The sequence below is a fragment of the Zosterops lateralis genome (assembly GCF_965231275.1).
Source record: "Zosterops lateralis genome assembly, chromosome: 1".
Classification (NCBI taxonomy): domain Eukaryota; kingdom Metazoa; phylum Chordata; class Aves; order Passeriformes; family Zosteropidae; genus Zosterops; species Zosterops lateralis.
Genome location: NC_139762.1, coordinates 105816256 through 105836613, shown reverse-complemented (window position 1 = coordinate 105836613; position 20358 = coordinate 105816256). Strand labels below are relative to the sequence as shown.

General features: G+C 40.2%; 1 protein-coding gene across 2 annotated transcripts in view; it reads left to right on the top strand.

Annotated features, from left to right (window-relative positions):
• The window catches only part of NPC1 (NPC intracellular cholesterol transporter 1), a 26689-nt gene continuing 6331 nt past the window's right edge, over positions 1 to 20358 (top strand). The window contains exons 1-18 of one of the 2 annotated variants that reach the window (XM_083868912.1): positions 1 to 99; positions 6713 to 6835; positions 8071 to 8177; positions 8766 to 8941; positions 9833 to 10000; positions 10604 to 10853; positions 12117 to 12193; positions 12847 to 13217; positions 13577 to 13803; positions 14179 to 14279; positions 15183 to 15285; positions 16252 to 16441; positions 16833 to 17015; positions 17669 to 17783; positions 18582 to 18709; positions 18799 to 18939; positions 19513 to 19602; positions 19717 to 19907. In XM_083868912.1, coding sequence (XP_083725038.1) covers positions 25 to 99; positions 6713 to 6835; positions 8071 to 8177; positions 8766 to 8941; positions 9833 to 10000; positions 10604 to 10853; positions 12117 to 12193; positions 12847 to 13217; positions 13577 to 13803; positions 14179 to 14279; positions 15183 to 15285; positions 16252 to 16441; positions 16833 to 17015; positions 17669 to 17783; positions 18582 to 18709; positions 18799 to 18939; positions 19513 to 19602; positions 19717 to 19907 — 2816 coding nt within the window. In that variant the 5' untranslated portion in view covers positions 1 to 24. Of the gene's footprint in view, positions 100 to 3843; positions 3916 to 6712; positions 6836 to 8070; positions 8178 to 8765; positions 8942 to 9832; positions 10001 to 10603; positions 10854 to 12116; positions 12194 to 12846; positions 13218 to 13576; positions 13804 to 14178; positions 14280 to 15182; positions 15286 to 16251; positions 16442 to 16832; positions 17016 to 17668; positions 17784 to 18581; positions 18710 to 18798; positions 18940 to 19512; positions 19603 to 19716; positions 19908 to 20358 lie in introns of those variants that run through there. The other variant, XM_083868913.1, reaches the window with a different exon arrangement.

The following is a 20358-nucleotide window of genomic DNA, read 5'->3' as shown; positions in this document are numbered from 1 at the left end:
CACCGCGCTCCGGCCCGCCCCGCCATGGGCACCCTGCGAGGCAGCCCCGGGCACAGCGGCCTCGGCGTCCTCGTCCTCCTCCTGCTTCTGCCCGTGCGGGTGAGTCCGCGGGGCGGGGAATGCCGGGCCTCCCTGGGGAGGAGAGGGAGCGGCGGGTGGGCGGCGGGATCCCGCGGGGGTTGCCTGGGGCGGGGGAGCCGCGGTGTCCCAGGCGGCGGGGCGGGATAAGGCGGCAGCGTCCCGGGTTAGGCCCCTGGGCTCGGGGCGGCGCGGAGCTGGAGCGGGGTACCGGGGTGTCCCCTCCTCGTCCCCAGCGGGGCTCGCCCCCCTCCTGCCGTGCCCTGGTCCCGGTCGGGACGGGGCTGACAGCCGGGGGCGCGGCGGGCTCGCCGGGAGCGCCCGCGAACTCCAGCGTCCCCCCGGCGCCGTCCCCTGCGGGCGCGGGCGGCAGCGGCACCCCCGGGATGCCGCGGTCCCGTGGCGTGCCCCGGTTATGCAATGCCCGGTGCATGTGAGGGGCCGCGCAGTCACATGCTCGGCAGAGGCTCCAGATGTCCTCGGTGTCTGGTTCGCTTTGCTCGGGGTGTAACTTGTGCTCGGTGGCGGCTTCTTGGAAGTAATTATCTGTGCCGGTAGTAGGACAACATATTTCCTTAAAATCGAGGACTAGAGTGTGTTGGACTTCTTGGGAGCTTTCGGAAAAAATATGGTAGAACATTCACTCAGTCATGTTTTGTTATGTTGTAGCGCAAGGTAGGAGCGGGATACTCCACATTCCTCTGGAGAAACTAGGAGTGTCTTGGAAGCCTTAGTGGTTGGCTTTCATTCCCTCTCTACCTACGTTGGAAACATCCTTTCTAGGTCAAGTTTTATGATTCGCCCTTTATAAACATAGGAGTTTGTCATCTTGTGTGTGTGCTATTCTCATATCCTCTTCAAAAAAACTTTTTTAAGTGCTTCAACATCAAATGAGGAATTCATTCTTCTATTACCACTGGAGAAGGTGATTGTTAGTAGTGACTCATGTTCTTCAGGTCAGTAATGATACTTCACACCTAACCAATGTGCCTTTACATAATGTTTTTGGAGGCAGATACCATCTTGGAGCAATGAGTTGTGTCCTCGGCTGGTAAAGAAATGACAGAATGCTTTCCTTATCAGGAGGATACTGACCTACAGGAACTTGAAACAAGTTCCCCAGATATTTAGGGAAATGGCTGTAGAGGCTTTGTGGTCCTCAAAGTAAACATTGCAAAATTACTCTAATCATGTAGGTCTCAGTTGTGTACTGTAAGAAGGCAGAATCTGGTTTTATTGAGATTTTTGCCACTAACTCTTATTTACAGCCTGACACTTCACAAAGACAACCTGGATATCTTTCAAGGAGAATCTGGTCCTTAGGTTAGACTGAGCCTATATAGCGTTAGATGCTTGCTGAAGAGAAGCATTATGAAGGTAAACTGTTCTCTCCCTAAGGTGTACTGGTGGTGCAATGGTTTTGTGCTTTCAGTTGCGATGTTTGTAATCCAGAGTGCTGTATGTCCTGGGTTTTTTCTCTTTCAAAGCAGTCGGTGGGCTGGAGCGGCACTTCAGCTCACAGTCCTTCCATTACGTACACAATGAACTTGAAGTGTTCGGTCTGAATATTTCACTCTGAACAGTGCATGGTACAAGGTTTCTGCCAGCTATCCATTACTATTCTATTTTCTTATGAATGTCCTAATGCACTAGATGGTGTTTTTATGCTTAATGGCACTATTGCAATTGATCTTTGTATAACTGTACTAAAAGACAATCTGTTAAACCACGGGCTGGTCAGGGTTGGATAGGGGTTTCCTATCAGCAGCTGGGATCCCAAGCTGTAGGTTATATTTGATTTTCTGAAATCCCATGGGAAAGGGTTCATGACAAGTGCTGCTCGTGCCAAGTGGCCTGCATTGTGGTGGTACCTGACTTTGGACATGAAGTTCTGAAATGTCTGTCTGGAGCAGTTTCATTGTCGGGGATGGCAATGTAGCTCCAGAACAAGACAGTAACCACTTCACCTAAATTACTTCCTGGAAAATCAGGAGTGACTTGTTCAGCCTTTCTGGATGGAAAGTTGAGGAAGCTGCCTTGGAAAGGGGGAGATGACTAAAGGGAATGACTGGTAGAACTGAGCAGTACCTAGCTGGGCAGTAGCCAAACAAACCAGGTGTTGAGAAGCATTATTATTATTAACCTGCAGGACATCAGAGCTATTTTGGTGCAGATGGACTTAGTTTCAGACAGGTGCTAGCTGGGGCCCTGCTTTTCCTGATCATGCATGCAGCCTTGCAGGTAATATCAGCTTGTCCCAACAGATACTGAATTAATACTGTTATTGCAACTTTCTCTTCCTACTTGACTTTGACTTTACTGTGACATCTGAAATGAGCTTGGATAACTCCAGAACTGTGGCTTGCTTTGCCTAGCCAGGAGTAGTAATGCTTCTGCTGGTGAGCAAAGGAACAGGAGGAGCTTGGCAGATAAGGCATTCCACTGAACTGGCTGCCTCTGAACAAATTACTGAAAGAGACAAAGAATTGAACCTGTAAAATTTCCTTTAGTCCGTGGACCTCCTTTCCCCACAGAAAGGGTTGTGAGGTAATATGCAACTTCTGGGGCAGATCTTTGAACTTCTGGTCACCTGTTCCCATAAGCCAGTCTTCCCATTTATTAAGGGTGATGTAGTGATTCCTTAGAACCCTCAACCTGGTTGTCAATAGCAGATATTAAGGGAGTGCAGGGGAGGAGTGTGCTCTTTCCTGGATCCATCTTGCTCTGCAAGACCCCAGATGCATCATCCTAGATGAAGGAAAGGAAAACAGCTGTATCTGCTGCTCTTGCCTTTTCCGTACATTAGTAATCCTAGTCTGAAGAATCAAACAGTGTTCCCTTGTCATCTGGTATTTGTAAGACCACAAACAGTTGCTGTTTCTGTGTACAGCATCATCATTGTTCTTTGTCTCCTTAACAGCTATGTATTCATTGGTGGTGGTGGCAGCAAATCCTGCTGGAAGCATCAAAAATATTGGTTTGTTTCAACCTGCAGTTGAAGAAACTTGGGCTGAAGTAAATGTGTTTATGATCTGTGGGAACACCAGTTCTATTACAAAGCTCTAACAGAACTTTTGTAGAATGCCCATACTTGTGCACGTGCAAGTTCTTTGTAAGGGCTCCTAGAGCCTTGGCCTGAGGTGAAATTTCTCTTCAGACTAAGCTTGCCAGAAATAAGAATGCAGTTTTCTGAACTCTGAGGACATACTGAGAACTAGTGTACTGACAAGTGGTTTCTAAGATATGCTAGAGGAAGGAAGGAACAGCCTTAATCTAAGGTCGTGTTGCTGTTGCTTTATGAAATACTTAGGAAAGTCCCATTTTAATAGGTGAAATACTTAGTCATGTGATCTTAAAAGGAAAACACACAGGAAAAAAACCAAAACCATTAACCAAAACCACGAGCCCTGTGTTATTTACGGAGCATTTTAAGTATTTTGCCTTGTTTAGAAGACAGTTGGGTTCAACAGAGCATCTCTCTGTTAATTTTGGGGCTAGGCTTTCACCCGCTTAAGAAACTTAATACCCAGGTGAGCAATTACTGACCTAAAAACCTGACCATGCAAACAGCAGCTTTGTTAACTCTGACTTATTTACAACCACACTTACTCATCCCTATCTCACCCTGCCCTTATAGGAGCGTTCTTCTGAAAGAATGGAAAGAGCAAAGTGCTAGTCTTACTCTGTGACCTAATCTAGTTTTTACTAGAGGGTTTTCAAGGGGAAGAACTGTCAGCTGTATCTTATCTGTTGTAGCGGAGTAGTTACTTGTATCCCTGAATGTTGCCTCAACCATGGGAGACCAGCCCTGTCCCATATTTTAGGGCTGACTCAATGGTAAGTAGGCTATTAACTTGTTAATGTTCAAGAGCTGTGTTGTTCAATTTAGGCTGTTGGTGTCTAATGATTTGGTGTTTTTTAGGCTTATTGACTTGCTTCAACCACTTTAAATCAGGCATCCCCAAAGCTCACTGGTTCAGGGAACAAACTCACACTTTCATTAGGGAAATCCTGCTTGCTCATGGCATAAACGTAAAATCTTCAGCTGTTTCTGAAACTGTGTTCTTGGTATTAATACTGAACAGAGTATTCAGATTTGCAGTTCTAGGCCTAAGTGCTCTTCTAATAGTTTAAAGCAGCTGATCTGTTCAGCTTTTCTTAAACAGGCTAAAAGTTTGAGTGGCAAACATTGTTTTTTCCATTGTATGTTTTATTGCTGTGGAACTCCAGGAATGTGATTTGAAATTCTTAATCTACAAATCCAAATGTAAACTAATGCTAGGCCAAACTTTGTCTTGCTATATTTTTCTTTTGTGTTTTGCTGGATACCTTTTGGTACATTACCAAGTGTCATGTACAAGTAAGTTGCTTTACGTTCTGTCCTGAAAATGATGACAGAAAGCCTTGTAGGTAAATTTATAGACATGAGAGATTGTATTTTGTTTTGTATTCATGTAGCTATAACCAATGAATTGCTGCCTTAAAGCACAGATAATGTTTTTAAAACAATTGAACTATCAGTCAGACTGGCATGATAGCTGAAATTTACTCAAGTTTTTCTATGCAAGAAGTGCCCTGATAACTGTTAACTGCATTACTAGTTTTCCCACACATTCCACTCTGGAAGAATGCAAGTCTTTCTCTAAAGAGTAGGTTGATGAATTTGTGTGTTAAAAAAAAAGTTAGATAACAAGATGTAATGAAGCACAGAAAGTGTTTTTTAGAAAGGATGATTACAAACCATTCAAGACTAAACACATAAGCCAGCCGATACTGAAGAAAAAACTAACCCTTTTCTCATGGCCAATGTGAAGCAGCTTCAAATTCCTTGTACTTTTGCAAGAATAGTGGTGAATCTGTGCTTCCTTTGAAGAGACAATTCACTTCTGATGCTGACACAAATAGTAGAGCAAATTTCACTGCTAGTAGATTGTTTGCTGTTAAAACTGGGGCATATAGATGTGAGGAGGAAGAGTTGAAGATGATGACTTCTAAATTTGCATTGAAGTAGTATTGGCTTCTTAGATTAACTTGATAAATGAACAAATTTAGTTTGTGCATGAACAAACTAAGTTTAGTTTTGAGAAATAGCCTTCAAGTTACGGAAGTTTGACTTCTTGGCTTATGCTGGTGTTAAACATTCAGTGTTCATAAGTGCAATCTTAAGGGATGTTTTCCAGCTTGTATCAGAGAATATGATAATTCTTAACAGCTGGTTGTGGGTTTAACTAGAAGATGTGCTAGAATAGACAAATGAAATGGTGATCTAGATGAGTGGCACTTAAACTGACTTTTAGACCCGGCTTGCAGTGAGTAACTTTGAATTGGCCTATATTGTCCTGGTTAGGTTAAAGTGGAAACAAGTCTTGGGCTGGGTAAATTGGTGATGATTATTGTCCCTGATAAACAACCAACTACTGATGTACTTTTTGAAGAACGGTCAGTGTTTTTCAGCACAAAAATGGATGTTATGGAGGCACTGTGTTTCTGGGTAGCTCTTGGGTATTGTCAGGCAACCATTCAGGGGCCTCTCTGGTCAGTAAACAATACTGTTCATGGTCAAGCAGAAAGCACAGCAGTCTGTCCTTGCAGCAACAACATATGGTGTCTCTAAAATGCTAAGTCAAGGTTGTTCAGGACATCAAAATAGGTCAGTTATCTCTCAAACTGTACTAAGCAAACTCCTGGTCAGAGCTGGCAGAAATGTAGTAAATGTTTGTGCAGTCTGCTTTCTGCTTGTAGCCCAGGTGGTAGGAAAACTTTGGAGCTGTATTAAAGCTTTTCATGTAAATAACTTGTTATTGCATTCAATGTTTTAATTTTCAGAATAAATATTTTGGCTTGGTATTCCAAATGTCTGTGTCAGTACCACTGAACAAAAATAAAAGGCTTTCAAGGTGCCGCTGCCTTTTTTCAATTTTTTTATGCACATAAATAAAAAACCAAAATAAAATTCTGAATTTTTAATAGTTGCTTATATTAAAACATCTTTAAAATTAGGGGTTTTTCTGTAGGTGCTGTAATCCCATTTAAATGTTCCATGCTTAGGCTTGAAAGTGGTGATGGAAGGCTTCCTTTGGGATTGTGACAGTACATGTATGGCAAGTGCAGAGCTATGAAGTTCTGTTTCAGGATCCAGTGATTCCTCAGAATCACTGTACTGAGTTTTCAGGAAGGATCAAAAGGTGGCAGGAGGAAGTGAAATTGCACATAAGCAATGAGTTTCTCTCTGTGCACTGACTCATGTGCTCTAATGTGACAGTTTAACCCACCAATTATTTAGTTGTCTTGCATGAACAAAATGTTTTCTGTATCACCTTGTACTTGACGATGCTTTTTAGGTATTGATTTAGGTTTTTCTTAAGTAACTCTTATACTTGATCTGAACTGTAGGCAGTGCACTTCCTGTTTCTGTAACGGGCCAAGGGGGGGTGGGGAGCTGAGCTGAAGATCAGTGGTGATGTGCATCATGTCAAAAACACCTGCTTTTGTTAATGTTAAACACTGATGTTTTAATTAGCAGGAATTTATCTCATCTGGGCTGCAAGTGGCTTTTGGAGTAGTTGCACACAAATTCTACGATAGCTGAGATACCTGGCTACTATTGCAGTTAAACATTTATTTTGTTGATTAGGTACTTCCACAAACGTGTGTCTGGTATGGAGAATGTGGAGTTGCTTCTGGAGACAAGAGGTACAACTGTGCTTATGATGGGCCACCAATAGCACTACCAGAAGATGGCTATGACTTACTGCAGGTGGGCTTCTCTTGGAGGTTTGGTCCTAAAAAAAAATTTCCAACACTAGAATTCTGTATTGGATTCTGTTGGACCTGTGCTATGACCTCTCATCCTAACCTGATGAGAAAGTAGACAGATTATCTCTGATTTCTCAGGTCCAACTGGGTTAAGGTAATTTACCTCAGTTTCTTTTCAGATATATGAGAAATCTCCAAAATATGATTAGAGGCTGTCACAGACAAAACCTTAAATAGAGGACTTGTTCACTTTCTTGCACATTTTCCTCACTGATTTGACTACTCTTTACTCAGATTGCTTTTTCAAAGTCTCTCACAAAATATGTGTTCCACAGTTATTCCCTTCTGATCTCTAAAGAACAAGACTAAAGTATTTTTCTTCAGATGATCATTTCTGATAAAGGAAGGTGTTAACTGATACTTGTTCAAATGGAGTAAATTTGGACAAAATCAGCCATGCCTAGTGTGAGACTGTATTTCCTTACTTGAGCTTCAGCTGCCAAAGTGAATGAAACCACAGTCAAAATAGGGTTTATAATTTTAACGCACAGCATAGAATATTGCCAGATTTGCCATAGTTCAAAGCTTTAAAGAGTGAAATAACTACAGAGTTAAACAATGGTTAGACTGGTGACAGGAGTGACTTCAATATATATGTAGGTGAGCTAACTACTGTTGTGTATTGCTTCTGAAGATTTAATGTACAGTTCTTGTATGTTACTATCAGTTATACTTGTGTTAAATGCATTTGTCGCTTCTATAAACTGAACATGAAGTAGCTCTTCCAGGTAATCAATGATTTTACAGTTAGTGGATTGCCTTCTGAGACTTTAAAATCTGATACTATCCAGAAGGAGTACTAGAGGATAAGCTGCAGGAATACTTTCAACTTGGATAACATGTGTTGTCCTCTTACCAATAGGCTCTCAAATGCCATTATCATTCTATATATAGACCCATGTGACTAAGGATCATCTGAAGGAGCTTTTCAGAAGGAAGTGCAGCCTTGAATAAAAGAAGTGAAAAAAGTGATTCTTCTCTCCAGTCTCTAAACAAAAATCTTGTTTGTTGGGCTGTTTTTCTCCTATGCATCTCCCACAGCAACAGCTACTGTGTTCTGAAATATGCTGATGCAGAGCCCATGATTGTAATTAATTCCGAAGTCTTAAACATGCTTTTTTTCCTTTCCTCTTGATCTCAATGTTGTTTGTTTTTGATTTTTTTTTTTTCATTAAGGAACTCTGTCCAGGTTTATTCTTTGGCAATGTTAGCACTTGCTGTGATGTTCGTCAGCTTCAGACTTTGAAAAATAACTTGCAGCTGCCTCTGCAGTTTCTCTCCAGGTATGCTAGTAAATGGCAAAGCAACTAGTTTTGTAACAGAATAACAAAGCACTTGTCTTCAAGTAGACTGTAGAAAAAGTGGTAATTTCATTTAAAGGATTACTGGAGCAATCTGCTGAAGTGACTTTCTTATCCATAGCAGCAGGTTGTAATGTCATGAAACAACTACTTGCAGTCTGGATTGACTTAGCTGGTAGAATAAACATTCCCTTAGCTTGTCTCAAGCTACTTTATCTAATGAAACCTTTAGAAGAGGGTGACATAAAGTAGCATTTGGTCTTCTAAGTAAGACATTAAGAAGTCTAAGAAGTCTGCCTGCTAGCAACAGTTAAGTTTTTTCATCAAATTCTAGTAAAATTGTTTGAATCCGTTATTTGAGACAGGCAATTTTATTAGTGATTTATGGTGCTTAGAGTTCATGTGTAGCATCAACAACAATTGTCATATTGCTGATTAAAATTTTACAGAATTTAAAAACTTTGTTCTGTTGCTCTGAGCAGAATGTTTGTTTGCAAGACATATCTGACTTGACCTACATAGCACCTTTACCTCTTAATCTGATTGCTGTTCATTGGCTTTTCTACCCAGATGTCCATCGTGTTTTTACAACTTGATAAACCTCTTCTGTGAACTGACTTGTAGTCCAAATCAGTCTGACTTTTTGAATGTTACAAGCACCATACCTTATTATGATCCCGTTTCAAAAGAGAACAAAAGTAGCATTACAGAGCTGCAGTACTTCATTGGAGATCGGTTTGCAAATGGTGAGTAAACAGTGTGTTAGTTTACCTTGGCTTTTGTCCAGGTAACAAGACCAGTGCTTTTTCAGAAAGAATTTGGAGGGGGAAACATCTCTTTGACTGTCTTTTTGAAGTTTGAGTCATTGCATAGGTAACAGTAGGTCCTGCTTAAGACTTATGGAACACCTAAGTTCTCCCTAGGTAGAGGACATTACACTGACACTGTTAAATAACTCTGTTTTAAAGGTCCAGCTGAGGATGAACATCCATATAAATGGTTAATAGCTGATAACCCTGATGACTTTAACTTCAGAAAAATAAAGTTGTTTCCAAGTATTCAATGTCCAAAGCCTACCTGATACTAAAACAGTCTGGCAAGCATGATAATAAAGTTTGTACACCGTGTACTATGATTGTTCTCTAAGAGGCACTCAGTCTTGAAATGGGCTGTCTAGTCCTTTGCAAAAAACCAGATTTTTTAGAGAACAATACATTTGGGTTGTATTTCGATTTTGTAGCAAGCTTAAAGCATTAATTCAGTATTTTTATTCTTTTTGCAGTAACCTTTAATAAAATTGAGACACTTGAAAGTCATATACAGCCTACAAATTGAAAGTACCTTAAAAGCTTTTTCATAGCTTTCCTTGAAAATAATATTAGATAATGTTTCCTGTCTATCAGTAAAGTAGGTTCTAGCATAATGCAGATTTGGGTGGTTTTCTCAGAGCAAGGTAGCTGTAACAAAAGATTGCAACCTTGAATACTATAAATACAACTGAAAGCATTAATTCACTATCCTAAGATGTTTCTACTTGAAAATTGTAAGTATGTTCCTGGAACTTGTGGGGTCTGTAATACTGGAAATACTTGGAATGCTTACTCAAATTATGACATTGGTTTAATGACTCTACCCAGCAATGTACAATGCCTGCAAGGATGTGGAGGCTCCATCGAGCAATGTTAAAGCACTGGGGTTGCTGTGTGGGAAGGATGTCAAGGACTGCAATGCAACCAACTGGATTGAGTACATGTTTAGTAAAGACAATGGACAAACTCCTTTCAGCATAATTCCAATCTTTTCAGGTAAGAAACTGAATAGCCCTTGCCTTTGGAGCTCCTGTCAACAGCTGGCTGCTATGGCTAGAACACTGATTTTTAAGCAGCTGCCCAGCAATGAAAGCCTGCAATATGAGATTAACTTAGTTGGTTTTTTTTAATTTCTGTTCGGAAACCGTATCTTGTGCTTTTTTTCTATACAGCTTCTTACTGTAGAAATCTCTAAAGCTCAATGATGGACTGATCCTTGTCAACTTGCTATTTTATTCCTTGGGAAATGGGCAGTACCCTCACCCTTGAGGATTTCTTTAACAAGAAATCATTGTTGCACATTTCACCATCTGAATAGATAAGGGGGATGACAAATCATTGCTGGGATAATCGAAGTATGTGCTTATTACTTTTACAGACTGAAGTTTTACAGATATGACCAGTCATTTAATTATTAGAAAACTCTAAACAGTTGGTACTTGTGGTGGAAAAGGCAGTGTATTCTTCATCTGTAAGACCAAGAAATGCTGTTCTACATAGGGACTGTGGGCTTTCGTATAAAGAGTTCACTCACTTAACTGGGAAGGTCTGAATTTTTCCTGGTAGTAAACTGGCTCTGCAATTTGTGATTTGTCATAGATGTTCCTGTCCATGGAATGAACCCTATGAATAATGCTACCAAAGGCTGTAATGAGTCTGTGGATGATTCAACAGGACCATGCAGCTGTCAGGACTGTTCAATTGTTTGTGGTCCAAAACCTCAACCCCCTCCACTGCCTCCTCCTTGGCTACTGTTTGGTTTGGATGCGGTGTATGTCATCATGTGGATCTCATACATGGGCTTTCTACTCATATTTTTTGCACTAGTTTTTGGAGTCTGGTGTTACAGGTAAAGCATTCAAAATGCTGAGCTCTGCAAGTCACTCGTTTACCCCCTAGAACTTCTTTGCCCTGGTCGGATATGTCTTGACTACTTCAGCCAGCCAAAAGTCGTATTCTGTAGCAGATACCACATATACTTACAGGAAGTGTTCTAACAGCTAAAACCACCTGGTAGAAAGTGGTTTCAGAAGTTGGTTTAGTTGATGCACATCTGTCATAGCATTCATAGCTACAGAATCACATACCCTGTTCTTTAGCTTTCATAACTAAGTATGCAGAAGTCTAGGAAAACACATTCATAACAAAATAGTCCGTATTGCAAATTAAGTCATGAATACTTTTTCCTAGTCTCCTATTTTGAAAAAAAAAAAAAAAAAAAACCAAAAAAAACCACAAATGAAAGCTGAGCTTCCAGTAATTATATCATATAATCCTTGATCACATGGCTGGAGCACCTCTCCTATGAAGACAGGCTGAGGGAGTTGGGGCTGTTCTGCCTGGAAAAGAAAAGGCTCTTGGGATTCCTTACAGCACCTTCCAGTATCTGAAGGGGGCCTACAAGTGAGCTGGAGAGGGACTTTTTACAAGGGCATGTAGTGACAGAAAAAGGGGCAGTGGTCTTAAGCTGAAGGAGAGTAGATGTGGATTAGCTACTAAAAACAAATTCAGGGTGTCACCACCCTGTCAGTGGAAGAGGTTGCCCAGAGAAGTTGTGGACTCCTGACACCTGGAGGTGTTCAAGGCCAGACTTGGGAGTTCATGGGCCTCTAAGTAAACTGATCTAGTGAAAGGTGTCCCTGCTCATGGCAGGGGAGTTGGAATTAGATGATTTTTAAGGTTTGTGTCCAACCCAAACCACTCTGATTCTATAATTGTTCAGTTATGACCAGAAAACTGAAATTGCTCTATAATTAAGTCTGTGTGGAAAAGGATAGTGGGTATGACAATTTATGACATGTTCAGCAGCCTTACCTTAATGGTCAACATGAAATGGCAACTCTATCTGAGATGCCTGGTTCATATTTCTAATGTAAAAATCTCCTGCACATATCAACTTGGGATAAATTTAAAGAGATTCTCTGTGTTGTTAATGCTAGTGATCATCTAAATGCGCACAAGGAACCTGTGCTTGATATAAACTGGAAAAGTTTATCAAGACAGCTGACATGGCTGTATGTTTTTCCAAAGGATCGCAAAGGTGGAGACTGTTGTTCTAACAGTACAGATGCCTTTTTGGACAAGCAGGATAACACAGCTTCTTGCCTTGCAGGAGGCGGCACTTTGTCTCGGAGTACACCCCAATTGACAGCAATGTAGCCTTTTCTGGGAATTCCCACCGTGACAATGGTATGTCTTGGATAAGGGTAATTGGGTTATTACAAACTTGGCTTAAGTGCATCCCTTTCCTATGGATGGGCTCTGGAGTTTTAGCTTTATTAGGCTAAAAGTCCACTCTTAAAAGGCCTTCAGCCTTTTGGCCAGCATCTCTTTTAGAGTAGTACCTACCCCTATTTTACTGAATGCTGAAAGCCCTGGGTATACCCTTCATGGATCTAGCTAAGCTCCAAGGAATTTCTGGAGGCTTTGTTGTAGGGGTATAGGGAGCGGACATGATGCTAAAATCAGTTTGATTGTGCTTTGACTCATCCATGTATCCATTTAAAGCCTGCTAGGAAAAAAATGGTAGTTTAACTTGTGTACCAGCTGAGGTAGCTTGTTTTATTGCTTGTATATCTTTTAGCTGCTGCTTCCTTTATTTAGTACACCTGCTGTTGTCAAAGAGAACCTTAAATTACAAGGGGCAATGTAGGTACAAGCTTTTTCTGCTCCTTGGCTTCCATCAGGGAGTGGTTCCAGGGTCTGACTGTCAGTGGAGACATGGATTCTGGTGCTTCCTACAAACAGAGCTAGAATAAAATTTCATCTTTCTGAGTAGACTCCAAGAAAATGCTGCTTAACTGACTTCTCAAACATTTACTGTTTACTTCTTGCTCTTGCAGGAAACGTTACCTGTGGTGAAAGGCTTGGTGAAAGGTTTGAGAATGGCCTAAGGATGACATTTACATCATGGGGCGCTTTCTGTGTCAGAAATCCACGTCCTGTTATCCTCTTCTCTGTGGTCTTCGTTGCAATGTGCTGCTCAGGCTTTGTATATATTAAAGCAACTACAAATCCTGTAGATCTCTGGTCAGCCCCAAACAGCCAAGCCCGCAAGGAGAAGGAATACTTTGACGCACACTTTGGGCCTTTCTTCCGTACTGAACAAATTATTATTCAAGCACCAAAGAGCCACCCAGACACCTACTCACCTTACCCATCAGGAGAAGATGTACCTTTTGGGCCTCCCCTTACCAAAGATATTCTCCATCAGGTAATTGGGACTTTCCAAGAGCAAAGACCTAAGCATATTTAATAGGTGTAACCGCATGGAGTTGGCTTCCACCTGCAATGTTATGTATCCATCAAAACAGTCACTAGATATTCATATTAAAAATCATAGCCTTACTATAAAAGCTTTTTGCTGAAAATGTTTCTGTTAGCTTGCAAGTGTCTAAGTCCCAGTTCATAGTATGAACACAGAAATAATGTTTTTGTAATGTGCTTCTATCAAACATGTGCCTCTTGTCTCTGGAAACTGGCAAGAATATAGTGTTCACTTAGGTCCTGTCTTGCAAGAGAAATGCTTTCTTGTGCTGCTCTTAAACTATGGTTTGTTTTTTTTTTTTAAAGGTACTGGATTTGCAGGATGCTATTGTCAACATAACTGCTTCTTATGACAATGAGACTGTAATGCTGAAGGACATTTGCCTGGCTCCTCTTGCTCCCTACAACAACAACTGCACTATCCTGAGTGTACTCAACTACTTTCAGAACAGCCATTCTGTTCTGGATCACAGTGTTGGGGATGAGTTTTATGTCTATGCTGATTACCACACTCACTTCTTATATTGTGTTCGGTGAGCAGTACAATTGCATGGTTTTTAATCAAGTCACCAGTTCAGCTTGGTTTGGTGTGGATGCTGGCTCTGGTTAACCTTAAACATGTTTTCAGTGCTTCTGGAGAATTCTGAACAGAAGACCAGCTTCTAAGCTTTCTCTTTAGTTTACAGTTCAGTTGGTTAGAAGATATTCCTTGTCTTAAAGTCTATAAGGCAGACACCTTTAAAACTGTATTTAAATTCAAAGCAAATGTAGCACAAGGGCAGCATACAGTTAGCAGTCTTGTCTTGTTTGTCTTGATTTTCAGTTATAACACAACAGCTTTTTACTGTTTTGTGCTGTGCCTCAGCTGTCAAACAGAAGCTAACAAGAATTGCTAATGATCTCTTTAGGGCTCCAGCATCACTGAATGACACAAGCTTGCTTCACGATCCCTGCTTAGGAACGTTTGGTGGACCTGTATTTCCATGGCTGGTGTTGGGAGGATATGATGGTGAGTGGCAAAACAGTATTGCAGTACAAGTCTGAGAGTACATACTTGTGTGCTGTTCTTGGTGTTAAATGTGCATTCTCATTTAACACAGTGTTTAAATGCGGTCCAGAGAAACTGGAGTTTTGTTAAACTTTCAGTAAGTAAAGGTGTTTTAAGTAAGTTTTCAGTAGACTAGTGCTGGGATTGGAGGCAGACTACTCTGGAAGTGCAAAATGCAAGCAATCTGTAATTGGACTATACTTGTCAACAGAACAAATGTTTGGTCTGTTTTGGGCCTGGTAAAAGACAGACATGAAATAGCTCAGGTTAATATGTTGGGATGTTTATGTATTTTGCTTTGAGTTAGAATCAAGTTTTGTCACTGATCTGACAAAGCAGTTAAGAAATAGTGTTCACATGGGAAATTCTATCATAATTACTCTGAGGCCAGGATTTTGTTCTAGCAATTTATCTAATCAAACCTAACCTGGTAGTATATTTGTGTTTAATAGATCTAAAATAGTGTTAAAGGCAAGTACTTCTTTATTAAGCTGTAGGGGATTTATATTTGCTTTGAGTAAAATCTAAATATGCAAGAGGTACAGTATTTAGGAAGCCACATTTCTCATTAGATGGAAAGTCATAAGCAGTGGTTATTTTGTAGCTTTGTCTAACCATGCAACAGTTTAATGTTGAGGTGTCATGAGCATGTTAAACAATGAATAATTACTCTGGAATGCAATCTGGAGTGCTTATCAGCTTCAATTCTTATTTCAGTAGTGTGTTTGAAAACTCCATGCTGTTCAGTGGAGTTGTAGGGATGGGATTTCTTCGGGCAATGCAGACTTTACGCTTACTTGTATCTGCTATACTAGAATGTAAGTTACATTTTTTTAATACCAAACTTTTTTTTTCCTTCTATAGATGATAACTATAATAATGCTACAGCTCTTGTTATTACATTTCCTGTCAACAATTACTACAATGACTCAAAAAAGCTGATGAAAGCCTTGGCATGGGAAAAAGAGTGAGTAGTCTGTGTTCTGAAATGCATGCATGACTTAATGCAGCTTTAAATGTAGATAAAGAAACACCTGCACTGTAATGACAGTTATTCAGTATAACTACAGGGATGTTTTGAGAGGCAACAAAACTAGTTAAAAACAGATTGTGCTGGTCATGAGATCTTCACTTTGTCTGGCTCACTTGATTTGCTTTGACACATAGGTTGTAGTCCTCTTAGTGACCATCTAGCCCAGTAGTATTTGCCAATAAATAACTTGAGAAAGGATTTAGTGTATTTTATTGTGACTAGAATTACACAGGTAGACTCTTTAATTTACTGGACCATTAGCCATGAGTAGAAGGGTTGAGCCTGATGCTGTAGTTCTTTACCTTTTAATTTTTAAAAATGTCATCCAGATGAGCATCTAAGGGGATCTTCATCCCCTTTACTACCTTGAAGAGCTAGCTTACACAGGCCAGCTGCTCTGGCTGTCAGTTCAGATAAAACTACTGTACTAGAAAGTTTGTGACAAAATAAAAGTATGACAAACATGTGCCTGTGTCACGAGCACCTCTCAAGTTGAGGAACTGAAACAAGGGCTAATAAATTGTTCCAGTACTGTGGCTAAGCTGCAGTCATCTTTCATGTGTGTATTTCTAGGTTTGGCTTTGAGGAAAATTGTACTTAGAGTTTGAAATAGTTCATGCAAGATACGTATATGTCCTCAAACTCTTGAGAGAACATGGAAAGTATTTCAGCATAGTGTATTTCTAGTGCCTAGAGTAGAGTTCTAGGTATGTGTAGCCAGCACTTCTCTTTTATAACTGAGAGTGGTCCCTCAAAGTACTGTCTGGCCACAGTACACTATTGTACCACACAGATGATGTAAATTTGCCATCAACTGACTTTCAAGTATTTCTAGTGGAAGATGTTTAATCCTTTAAAGTGTGATCAACCTCTTTGTTTTGTTTTTTTTTTTTTTTTTAGATTTATTAACTTTCTGAAGAATTATAATAATTCAAACTTGACTGTATCATTTTCTGCTGAACGGAGTATTGAAGATGAGATCGACCGCGAGAGTAACAGTGATATCAGTGTTGTGTTGATAAGCTATATTGTGATGTTTGTGTACATCTCAATAGCTTTGGGACATATCCAGAGCTGTAGAAGACTGCTGGTATGTGTGTAGTTTTCATTGCAATAAAGACTGAAGCTAGAGCTTGTTGGTAGCTGTAACTTAACTCTTATTGCAGAATGCTGATGTTCAGTTTATTAGAGCATTGAGTCCTCCTTGGGCAGGAGTTAGGGGGAGCATTGTTCTTGTACTAGACAATTCATGCGTGTTTCATAAGCTAAGTTCTTTCGCTTGATGATCAGTTAACATCAGCTTTAAGACTTGTAGCTTCAAAATTTGTTTGGTTTTTTTTAATATTTGGATCTTCAAAAAAAAACCCCTGAAAAGTGTTCCACTACCTAGACTAAATGTTAGAATATGGCTTTTGCCTTTGCAGTAATCTATTCTGTGGGATGATGCTTCTTTGGCTGACATTCAGTACAACTTTTTTTAGGTGGATTCAAAGATCTCTCTGGGCATTGCAGGCATCCTGATTGTACTGAGCTCAATAGCATGTTCTATAGGCATTTTCAGCTACTTTGGAATCCCACTGACACTGATTGTGATAGAAGTAATTCCTTTCTTGGTGCTGGCTATTGGAGTGGACAACATCTTCATTATGGTTCAGACACTTCAGGTATTTATTCTTTCATACAAACTCTTCTGAAAGTGCTTGTCATTTTTGAAGGCTGTAAACTTGGAGCAGGAAGTCTTCTGCATTCCAATGCTCAACTCAATGTGAGCAGCTCTGGAATCTCACAAGATACCTAATGGAAGAGAGCAGTGAATCTGTGTACATTCTACCTTCACAAAAGAATACCCCAATTTATGTCTCTGCATTTTCTTACTGCTACTTGATATCAAAATAGTTGTAGAACTCAACTGGTACTTTGATCACTTGTAATTTTAGCATATTGTAAGCAGTAGTCATGAACTAAACTACATGCTTAAGACTAGGGACTTCTGACACTAAGTATTAGTGGGTAATCAGCTTTTTAATTTGACAGGTTCAACAACCCACTGAAACTGGCATTGCCTCTGTCAAAGGTGTAGTTTTATCTGAAGTACTGAACTAAGTACTATATTTTAAATTTGAAGCAAGACAAGTTATGTTCAGGCTACTCTTGTTTTAGATAGTCTCAGCTGTTTTTTATCTAACTCTTGTTAATGCAGTAAAAACAACAAAAGATAGTTTAGGATATTTTAAAGTTCTGGGGATTTTAAAGCCATATGAAATAGCTTTATAAATTGCATGATTCTTAGTAATAATAAATTATTGCACTTATACAGAGAGATGAACGCCTTCAGGGTGAAACTCTGGATAAACAGATTGGCAGAGTCTTGGGAGATGTGGCACCCAGTATGTTTCTCTCATCCTTTTCGGAGACGGTGGCATTCTTTCTTGGTAAGACTCCTTTAATATTTGAAAATAAGGGCTTTATCATAACTGTGTGTTGCAAGAATAAATGCAATAATAAAATACAAAAGCAAAGTAAGAATTTGTAGAGGCAGTTTAGTTTAGTTGTTCATTGTTACTGTCAAGTTAAACTTCTGCTGGGGATAGGCATTGGCATAGTTAGAAAGATCCAATTCTGAATCTGTTAAGCTTTTCAGCCTGGGAGACTGGAGAATTTTACTGACTTGTAATGACTGACAAGTCTAAATTTGACCTTAGGAATAGATCAAATACCAGAGTGTATGAACTCCTGTATTGCATTTAGTCATCCTGCCAAAATGCCCCTTGGTTGGAAAAATGCCCTTAAAACAGATGTGTGTTTGAGGCTCCCTTTATCATGTTTTAGAGGTAAATCTTTTGTTACCGTACAGTATAATTTGGGCTTCTTTCATAATGGCTTTGTTGACCTGCAGTGTAATTTGTCATTAGATCAACTTGCATTGGAATGGCTAAATGTTGAAGCAAGATGTTGCCTGACAGCACTCCTTAGCTGCGCTGTTACAGTCTGCACCTAAATTTGGAATTGAGAAATGGCTTAGAGCTAGTCACTGCTTTGCACAGCCTCAGTGCTGTTAAACAGGTCAGACAACAGCTGTAGCCAGGCTTGTATGGGCTGTTTCCTTTGCTCTGGAAAGAAAGGCTCTTTGTGCTGCCATAAGGCTACCACTTAAACTGGATGTTTGTCTAGAAAATGCCCATGCATTTCTAGAAGGGAGCTCTATTAACAAACTGGGTCACTTCCTCCAGGGACATTGTCTACGATGCCAGCGGTTCGCACGTTCTCCCTGTTTGCTGGAATGGCTGTGCTCATAGACTTCATTCTCCAAGTCACTTGCTTTGTGAGTCTCCTGGGCTTGGATATTAAGCGTCAAGAGGTGAGTATAAGTGCACCTGTAACTGCAGTGTCATGGGGATGGTGGCATCTGCAGAACTGCTCTAACTCTGGCCTTTAATCCATTTTCAGAGTAATAGACTGGATATTCTGTGTTGCATCAAAAGCAGTGAAGAAACAGGTGGAGTCCAGCGTTCTGAGGGCGTGTTATTTCTGTTCTTCAAAAATCTGTTTTCTCCATATCTGCTTAAGGATTGGATGAGACCAATAGTAGTATGTATATTCTATTTCAAGTAAGCAGTCATCTAAACTTGAGCAAAAGAGCAGTGAGCCTGAAGGCCTAAATAGGGAAGAAAAATCTTCAATACAGTGAAACAAATGAAGCTTCTATGATTTTTGTTCTCAGCACAAGAATAGAAATAAGCTTTTGTAACTGCAGAAGTATTTCGGTAAATAGAGGCTTGATCATGGATTGTCCAAAGCCCAGATTTAAGAGTTAATTGCAGACAATCAAATTACTTTAGCCTTTGTAGAAAAATCAGCATGTGTTGCCTTCTACAGTGCGTTATTCCAGTGTTGTTGCTGAATCTGTGATTCAGTTTAAGGTTACCATGCTTATTTACAGATGGTGTTTGTAACTTTCACTGCTGATTTCTAAGAATAAATTTCCTTACAGTTCCAAAGGGACCTCTGAGTAGCTATATTCTATTACCACTATTGTATTAAGCCTGGGTAGCATATTTAAACTAGAGCCTATTTGCATGGCTCCTATTAGCTTAACAAATGAGTCCTATTGCCTGTTGTTTCTATAGAGTTCTCACTTCCATGGATTTGCTTTTTCTGCAGATAGCAGTGTTTGTGGGTATCCTGTCATTCAGTGCAGCAGTAATGCACAATGTAGAGATTGGACTGGATCAGTCTCTCTCAATGCCAGATGTAAGTCTTATGATTGTGTCAATGCTCAGCAGTTTGTGGATGAATTGAAACCTTGATAACTTGTTGTGCTACCTTCAACATTCCATAACAGTAACTCAAACCTCTCCCTTGAAGGACTCATATGTAATAGATTACTTCAGCCACATCAGCAAGTACCTGCATGCGGGTCCCCCTGTCTACTTCGTCCTAGAAGAAGGACACAACTACACCTCTTTGGAAGGGCAGAACATGGTGTGTGGTGGAATGGGATGTAATAATGATTCACTTGTCCAGCAAGTCTTCAATGCTGCAGAAATTGGTAGCTAGTAAGTCTTTCATGTTTGTCTCTGCATAGTTGCATGGAAGAGATGTAGCTGAACAGTGTGTCCTTCTGATTTAGCTCTGGCTCGTCTGTTGGTCGTAAACTGACATTCTGTTTTGTTTGCTTTATATTGTGGGTTTGAGAGGGAGGGGGTTTGAAGCAGCTGTGACAGTCTTCTAGAGTGAGTGTCTGGACTGGTGGGATACCTTGATGTACTTGGGTTTGGAAAAGGGGCTTGATCCTTCAAAGAATCTTGGAATGGTAGTAAGAAAAATTTCTGAAAACTTCTCAGCAGGGTTGTGATATTCTGGAAAATGGCTGCATGAGCAGCTTCTAAACCTGGTGAATAAACTAGGCTAGCCTAGGGAGGCTAAGTAAGAATTTTATCTGCAGCTAGCAACTCAAGGAAGTCTTTTCCCAGTTCCTTCCACTGTAGTTCATTTTAGCCTAACTGA